The 7776-nt window shown below is 54.4% G+C and overlaps 2 protein-coding genes across 5 annotated transcripts in view; one reads left to right on the top strand and one right to left on the bottom strand.

Moving 5' to 3' along the window:
- The window catches only part of Cd72 (CD72 molecule), a 7114-nt gene extending 3948 nt beyond the window's left edge, over window positions 1-3166 (top strand). The window contains exons 6-9 of one of the 4 annotated variants that reach the window (XM_028779045.1): window positions 786-931; window positions 1495-1592; window positions 2458-2592; window positions 2839-3166. In XM_028779045.1, the coding sequence (XP_028634878.1) occupies window positions 786-931; window positions 1495-1592; window positions 2458-2587 (374 nt within the window). In that variant the 3' untranslated portion in view covers window positions 2588-2592; window positions 2839-3166. Of the gene's footprint in view, window positions 1-785; window positions 932-1240; window positions 1593-2439; window positions 2593-2838 lie in introns of those variants that run through there. The other 3 variants (XM_028779044.1, XR_003712854.1, XM_028779046.1) reach the window with 3 other exon arrangements.
- Tesk1 (testis associated actin remodelling kinase 1) lies at window positions 2808-7763 on the bottom strand. Its single transcript, XM_028779043.1, has 10 exons — window positions 7335-7763; window positions 7070-7191; window positions 6896-6944; window positions 6198-6344; window positions 5788-5870; window positions 5536-5626; window positions 5302-5385; window positions 5092-5181; window positions 4842-4971; window positions 2808-4294 (listed from the first exon to the last, which is right to left on the bottom strand). The coding sequence occupies exons 1-10, from the start codon at window positions 7536-7538 to the stop codon at window positions 3393-3395; spliced, it is 1902 nt and encodes a 633-aa protein (XP_028634876.1). The 5' UTR covers window positions 7539-7763; the 3' UTR covers window positions 2808-3392.
- Between the last annotated feature and the right edge of the window lie 13 nt (window positions 7764-7776).

The raw sequence follows: 7776 nt of genomic DNA, 5'->3' as shown, positions 1-7776 counted from the left end.
GAGAGAGAGAGAGAGAGAGAGAGAGAGAGAGAGAGAGAGAGATTGAGAGAGGGGAAAATGTAGGTAAGAGAGAGACAGGGAGATAGAGACAGAGAGGGACAGAGAAACAGAGACAGGGAGACAGAGACAGACAGACAGACAGACACAAATACACACACATACAGAGAGAGTGTGAGTGTCAGGCGGTGGACAGGGAATGATTTCTAAGTGGGGTGCTAGGTCTGACAAGAGGTGATTGTGATCAAGAGCAGAGTGGGGTGTGGGGTGTTAAAGACGGATTTCATTTCTTAAAGGTAATCTGGAAAAGAACAGAGATAAGCATTTTTAAGTAGTGATATGGAAATGGAGAATATTCATAATTTTAGAAAACCAGGAGCCATTTGTCTGCTTATGGAGTTGTGGAGAGAGATGTGGCCATGGCCTGGAGGAGTGTGGCAAAGCTCTGAATGTGCAGTGGAAATATGTTAGGGATTAAATGGGATGAATGAATGAGTGAATGAATGAGTGAATGAGAAGCCCATTGATCAGCGTGGGAGCTAGGCAAGGTTGCTAGGGTCAGGGCAGATTTTGTTCTTTCAGGGACAGTAATATGAACTCCACTAGCAAAACCTTCCCATATTGTTAAGAAGTAAAATGTTTCCACAAGAGGCAAAAAGACTGCAAAGATCAAGGACTGAAGCTGATGGGGACATTGAGAGTAGACCTCAGGGACTATTGTCAACCAGCTGGCCAGTTGGTCACTTTATCCCAAGGGTTGTGGCTCTCATATTCTTTCTGCTTTGTAGACACCTGCTGTCCGTGTGGATGGATTCAGCAACAGAAAAGGTGTTTTTACATCTCACATACCCTCAGAAGTCGGGAGGAGAGCCAAAAATACTGTGAATCTCTGTCCTCCAAACTGGCTGCACTCATCGAACCTTCTAAGTATCAAGTGAGCATGGCCTTATCTACATTTTGAGGTGGAAGTATGTAAAGGGGTGTGTGTGTCAAGTCAGGAATGGCAGTGCACATCTGCACACATGCCATGGTTTGCATTGCTTCCCCAAGACAGAACAGAAGTCACACTGTTAGCCAGTAAGTGTGGCAATAGCTCTGGCATCTTCTCAGTCCTGTGTTATCCCATGGCTCCCATGCTTAGCATTGGTGAGAGCTGAAGTGTCTGAGCCATCTCCACGTCGTCTGTGTCTTGGCTTGCTGGCCTGCCCCTTGACTGCTTAATTGTTTTTTTGGCTCCTCTCAGGCAGAGTGCCAACCTGCTGACACTCTATCTGAGACTGGAAGTTCACAAGCTGACTCCACTTCAAATTCTTCCCTTGCTTGGAGGTGAGATGGAGAGTGAGCCGGGTCTGCAGCACTGGAAGAATGCGGGAGCAATTAATTCATGTAGTAAATGGGCGTGGCCTCTAGCTGAGTAAAACTCATAGGCCCCTAGGGCGTCCCCATTTTACTCCATATTCTCATTGTTCTTCACGTATCTCTCTGACGACCCCTCAGGTTCCTCTGCCCAGAGGCTTAAAGGAGATGCTAGATGGTTCAAAGTCATATTGGATCCAGCAGATGAGCCATACTGCAGGTTCACAAAGTTTCTGGAGGTATTGTCAACGCAGTCTCTCGTAGGGATATTACTTAAGCCCTGCTCCCAAAACTGCTCCACAAATCAGTATTGTGATTTCTTGTCTCTTCTACTTGATTAACAACTGTTTAAGACATTAAAAATGTGTTCGGGAAGGGATACCACGTGGCAGACAGAGGACATCTTGTGGGAGTCAGTTCTCTACAGTGTGGGTCTCAGGGCCTGTACCCAGGCTGTAGTGTCTCTACCTGCTAAGCCATCTCACTGAGCTCCAGTCTTACCCTGTATTACATCCATAGTGCCTGGAGGTCTGTAGTGCGTACTTAAAATTACAATGGCATATTCCTGTAGTCCTAGCACCCAGGAGGCTGAGGAAGGATGTGAGTTAAGGCCAGTGTGGGCTGCATAGGAAGACCCCTTCCCACATCTCTAAAAACAAATTAGCTTGAGAGATTTCAGCAAGGCTTCTCAGCCAGAGGAGTGCTGGCGCTGACCTAAGCCTTGACAGGCTGCCCAAACTGAGACATGTGCTTAGTCCACGCCAACTGGGGCACTAGAACTGTCTCAGGAGAGTGCAGAGTAGCTGCAGTTTTGCTCCGGGATCCCAAAGCAGGGTGGCTACTTCATGTTCCATGGAGTTTGGGGTCTGTCTCCTGGGTGCTGGGAGTAAAGGTGCGCACCATTGCGCCCAGCTCCTGACATGCAGTCGTCCTCTGTGGTCTTAAGGCCCGTGGGAGCTGAAGGTCAGAAACCTGTTCCTGAACCATGCGGCCCTAGCAGGAGATAGGATTTGGACTAGGATTTGAAAGAACGAGGGGAATGGAGGGGCTTTCAGGGGTCTAAAGTGTATCCCAACTCTTCACCAGTTATGAATCTTCTCAAAGCTCACATTGTGACGTGCTAAAAACCTATTACAAGTCATGGTGGGAAAAATATTCCAAGTGTACAGAGCCTCACCCCTGCATTTGTGAGATGGAGGCCTTCAGGTTTCCTGATGAGATCCATCTGAACTGAAATGGGTAAGCATGAGGGAGATTAGGCACGGGTGTGTGGATGGGTGTGTGGACAGAGGTCCAGAGGACAGAGGGAAAACTTGTTCCCTCATGTGCCACATCCACCCCCTTCAGTGTCTCACTCTGCTTACATAGGGCCAGGCCAGGCAGGGGATGGGGACAGATAAGGCCGGGAACAGGAGAGGAGCTGGGAGAACACAGGATGAGGGCTAATGACAGTCAATGGAGCTCACTGATGCTTTATTTTTCCAGACACTTGAACAAGACCTTGTGATCTACATCCTTAACCTATGGCCTGCCAGTTCTTAAGACTGCTATTCCTCCAGCACTCCCTCACTCTTGGGCGTGCCCAGCTAAGGGCTGATTCTGGTCTGGCGACCTGCTGCTTGCTTGAAAGCTGCTCCAGAAACTGACTATTCTTGGGAAGAGTAAAGAAGCCTCCAGAAAAAGACTTTGACCTTCCTTAACAACTTCCCAAACTAGAGATGGGTCAGGGGAGGGCGCTCCGCTGAGTGGATGGATGGCCCGGAGCCAGCCAGGCAGTTTTATTGAAATATTTTTAAATAATTTGCACGTGTTAGTCTTGTGTCAGCAATGCTGTGTCTAGTTCGGTGATCCCAATGGGATAGTGAACCCAGGGGTCGGATAGGAAGTGCGCTGTCCACTGAGACCATGCTGAGGCTCCCCTATACGGGGAGAAGAGCCAGGCAGCCCATCTGGGGCTGGCATTGTCTAGCAAGTGTGCTCTGTCCTTACAGGGTATCCTGAAGGCCAAGGCTGGAAGCCTGAGATCACAGGCCTCACTGCTAAGAGCGTGCCCCAGGCAGCTGCAGGCTGGGTGTGGGTGGCTTGGCGTGATGCCCTCGGTGGCAGAGAAGACTGCCCGCCTCACAGTTCAAGTTGCGGTAGCGGGCAACAGCTGGGGTAGGGCGGGGGCACATGGATAGGAAGCCGAAGCTGAAGGGGCTAAGGCAGCAGCCAGGGCAGGGCAGCCCCTCCTCCTGCTCCCGGGGAGCTGCCGGGGGCGGTGAGGGTTCTGTCCGCTCCAGGGCTGCTGCCCGGGGAAGGCTGTGCTGTGCCCGGTTCCAGGGCTCCCGAGCCCAGCCTTGTGGGGAGTTCACCACCACAGCAGGGGGGTTATTATTGAGGGAAGGGCCTGATCTCGGAGACCAGGGCTGGGAGGCTGAGGAACAAGTACTGATGAAGTTGTCAGTGGCCACAGCCAGAGGCAGCTGGGGAGCTGGCCCCGGGGGAGCTGGCCCCGGGGGCTCTGACTCAGGGCTGCTGCCCTCACAGTCCATCCTCTCCTCAGTCGGGGGGCCCACAGGGGAAGGGCCAGGACCTGGCAGTGCAGTCTCCATCCGTCGGGGGAGCTCAGGGGATGAAGGTAGTGAGCGACAGCGGCGGACAGGGGTCTCAGGCTGGACCAGGGTGTCTGGAGTGGTCACCAAGGGCAGCTGGGTCGAGGTCAGTGGTGATGGTGGCACCAGGGGCAGTGGAGTGGCCGGCTTGCAGGGTGTGTCCAGGAGCTTGATCTTGCCACCCCTGAGGTCTTCCCGCAGTGAGAAGGGGTTGACTCGGGTTAGATTGTCCCCCCAGCTGGGGGGTGATTCTGGTGAAGGTGGCAGGAAGAGGTCTGACCGGCTTCGGGAGAGCCGGGGGTCTGGCCTGGGAAGCGTGGCGGAGGGACCTCCTCTTGGAACAGACCCTGCAGAGAGAGAGGAGTGAGATCACTGTTCTCAGCATCTGCTCTGAGCTGAGGCCGATTCTCCAGGAAGGTGGTGGGACAAGGGCTTAAGAAAGGGAGCCGACAGGTGCTGTCAAAGGGACAGTTGTTATTTCTAGTTACCTTGTTTACTTAAAAAAAAAAAGGTAGACATGTGTCTGTATGAATGCCTGTGTGAACCACAGGACACTGAAGTTGACAGTGGAGGTCAGGGGTCGGAGGACAACCTTCAGGAGTCAGTTTTCTGCTTCCCTGATGTAGATCCTCAGGATGGAACTCGGGTCCTTATGCAAATGCTTGAACCCACTGAGCCACCTCAGCAGCCCCCCAGCTACCTTCTACCTACCTTTTCTTTCCTACCTCTGCTTCCTTGGGCTCTAGCAATAGAAACCCACCGCCTGTGAGATGCCTCTCCATCCCACCTGACTTCCCACCTTTTTAACTCAAGAGATCCAATTAGCCTCCTCCAGATAACTGATTCTCAGGAGAAGAGAAGGACTTCTGCTGGGTCAAGGTCATGCTCACTTACCCTGATTGTATGTCAAGGGAGCCTTGGCAAGGGGCGTCTTGGCGAGGGGTGTGGGCTCAGGCAGCTGCTCCAGGATCTGTTCCAGGTGCTGGGTAATCTCAGTAAAAGGAGCACGGGTGCTGGGTTCCATCTGATGGATCAAGATGGGGCAGCTTCGCTCAGGGCTCACAAAGACAGTGAGTTTCCTCCATTATCTCCCCAGACTTAGAAGACAACTCACGTATAGGGGTCAGGGAAGGGGTGCACTTACGCTGCAGCAGTGGATGGCCAGAAGCAGGAAAGGGAGCGGACAGTCATTTCCCACCAGAGTTTGAAAAGCAGGCACATCCAGGCCAAAGTCCTGTGGGACAGAGGAGGGGCTGCCAAGTTAGCCATCGGTGGGCTCTCCTGTGCCCACTGTGAGGATCAAGCTCCACAGAGCCCTCCTTGGTTGGGGCACCCACAGTGGAGGTTACGTCACCTCAGTTCGGGGTAGGTAGTCAGGGTCTGCAGGCACTCGGGCGATGAGCTCACAGAGGACAATCCCAAAGGCGAAGACATCGGCCTGGAGGTAGGTGGACCATGCCAAGGGGGAGGAGTCTGCAGTTAGTTATCTTGTCTTGGAAGGGTGGCAGTGAGGGGTAAGGGAGAAGGCTGGGGGTTCCCAAATATATAGCAGGGTTGTCGGAGGGGGCTCTATCTCAAGGTCTCTTACCTTCTCATCATACAGCTCTCCCCGCAACACCTCTGGAGCCATCCAGTACGGGGAGCCCACCACAGCCAGTGGCTCCTTCCTTGAGCCTTCCCTGCAGAGGCAGGCTGGTCAGAATCTCCAGTCCAGACATCTCCCCCAAACTAAAGGGGATGAGATAAGCCTCCTCTCCACCCACAGAAAATACCACTGGGGGTTTCATTCATGTATAGGGCACCCCTGGGAGGCTTGGGGTAAGAAGAGCATTCACCTTACCTATACACAGGAATCTTTTCAGCCAGTCCGAAGTCACCCACCACAGCTGTGAAGCCCCGGTCTTCCCTTCGGACCAGACAGTTCTGACACACACACACACACAAGCATCCTCACACACCCGTCCCCTGCCCTCTGGTCTTCCAGTATATACCCCAAAGCCCCGAGTCACTACAGCACTAAGCACTGCCCCAACCTGCCCTCCCAGCTCTCTAGTGCGCCTTATTATAGAAGCATCACTCAATGCTCAGGGTGAGACTCAGTTCCTCAGTCCCCCTTCTGTAGTAATTTCCAACACCTTGGCACCCCAACATTCTAACATATCTGCTACCCACCTGCTAACATCCACAGGCCAATTATAAGTTAACAGTCACAAACCCTTTCCATGGTCCCACCCACCTCGGCCAGCCTACCTTGGATGTGAGGTCTCGGTGGAACACACCTTTGGCGTGCAGGTACCGCAGGCCTTGTGCAATGTCCAGTGCTAGGTGGAGCCTGACCGGCCAGGAGAGGGGTTCCGGGGAACTGAGCAGCTGTTCCAGGGTGCCCCCATTCATATACTGGGACATGGGGAAAAAGAAGGGGAGTGAATGTCAAAGCTTCAGTCTGTATTCTGTGTCTGCCACTTGTAAGACAGTGGACACTCAGGAGGCTCACAACAGTCAGAAGGGTGAGTCTGTGCTTCAAGGTTCCCATTTATATATTAGGCTGCCCTGTCTCTCACGGTAGGACTATGTGCAGCTATGTCATCGAATACATTTAAATACAACCAGACATTCTTCTGTTACACCAGCTCTTGCTTTAGTCTACTCCTTGTGTAGCTAGGGGCTCCTGTGTTGGACACAGATACAAAATATCTCCGTCATGGCAGAAAGTTCTATGGGCCAGCACTGTTCCCAGGGATACACAGAATAACTCCAGTTGAGGATTCTAAAAAGTGGTTTGCCCAAAGGGGACGTTCAGGAAGCCTCCAGTTGGAGGAGGAGGTCCTGAGGTCTTGAGCAGGCAGGTGGCTTCTTTTTAATTTCCCAGCAGATCCACCAAGATCACTGACACTTTCACTTGGAGGTGTGGTGCCTTCCCTCTTTGCTGGCCTATGCTTAATGCTTACCTCTGTAAGCGCGTGCAGCTGCCCTTGATGCACACAGACCCCCATGAACCTGAAAGGCGATGGAGAGGACAGAAGGATATAAGCTGTAAGAGCTCCGGGTTCCACCGCATCTCCCTCCTTTCCTGAGGGACCTTTCCTTTTCCCTCCTGCCCAGCAAGAGGCTAGGCCGTTCACCTGAGGATGTTAGGGTGCCGGAGCCGGTTCATCAGCTGCACCTCCCTAAGCGTGTTGCTCCGGTTACTGGGGAGCTTGTTCATCTTCAGCACCATGACTTGTCCCGACTGTCGGTGCCGAACCTGGAGGAGGAAAGGATCGGTGTGTGCCCGGCAGGTTGGGTGGCTAGCTCAAGTGGGATCTCTAACCCAGGCTGTGGGCCCCTAAGTTCTAGCTTCCCGTCCAAGGCTCGGTCCCGCCCCTCTGTCCTCTCTGCGGGTCCTACCTTGTAGACCTCAGAGAAGAAACCGGCCCCGATCTTCTCTGCGCAGTCGAAATCGTCCACACGCGCCAGGCTGGACACGGCGCTGCGGAGGGCCCGGTAGGAGGAGGGCCGGCCCCGGCCCGGGCCTCCGCCTGCGCCCCCCGGCCCCTCCCCCGGAACCTCTCCGGGCCCGGGGCCCCGCAGCGGTGGCCGTTCCCCGGCCATGGCCGGGCCCCCAGCCCCGGCCTGCTTCACATGGCCGGATCCCCGGGACCCGGGCAGGCCGCGCTCGCCATCGGCGCCGGCCCAACCCGATCCCGGGTACCGGGACTCCCGCCCGGTGGACTCCCGGAGGACCTGCCGAAGGTCCTGGGCCCGCCCCCGCCGCGCCGGCGAGTTGGGCCCGGTGGAACGCCGCGGCTCTCCGCTCTGCGCGGGGCCTGGGCCTGGGCCTGGGCCGGGC

The sequence above is a fragment of the Grammomys surdaster genome, unplaced genomic scaffold, assembly GCF_004785775.1.
Source record: "Grammomys surdaster isolate TR1022 unplaced genomic scaffold, NIH_TR_1.0 344, whole genome shotgun sequence".
Classification (NCBI taxonomy): Eukaryota; Metazoa; Chordata; class Mammalia; order Rodentia; family Muridae; genus Grammomys; species Grammomys surdaster.
The sequence above is the reverse complement of the archived record's forward strand: the minus strand, read 5'-3'. Positions and strand labels throughout refer to the sequence as shown.

Excerpts from the sequence above, each read along its gene's own strand:
- Tesk1 (XM_028779043.1), bottom strand. The coding sequence starts at position 7,538 with ATGGCCGGGGAACGGCCACCGCTGCGGGGCCCCGGGCCCGGAGAGGTT. Across the intron at positions 7,192-7,334 it reads TCTTCTCTGAGGTCTACAAG|GTTCGGCACCGACAGTCGGG; the intron begins GTAGGACCCGCA and ends TTCCTCCTCCAG. Across the intron at positions 5,182-5,301 it reads ACTACCTACCCCGAACTGAG|GACTTTGGCCTGGATGTGCC; the intron begins GTGACGTAACCT and ends TCTGTCCCACAG.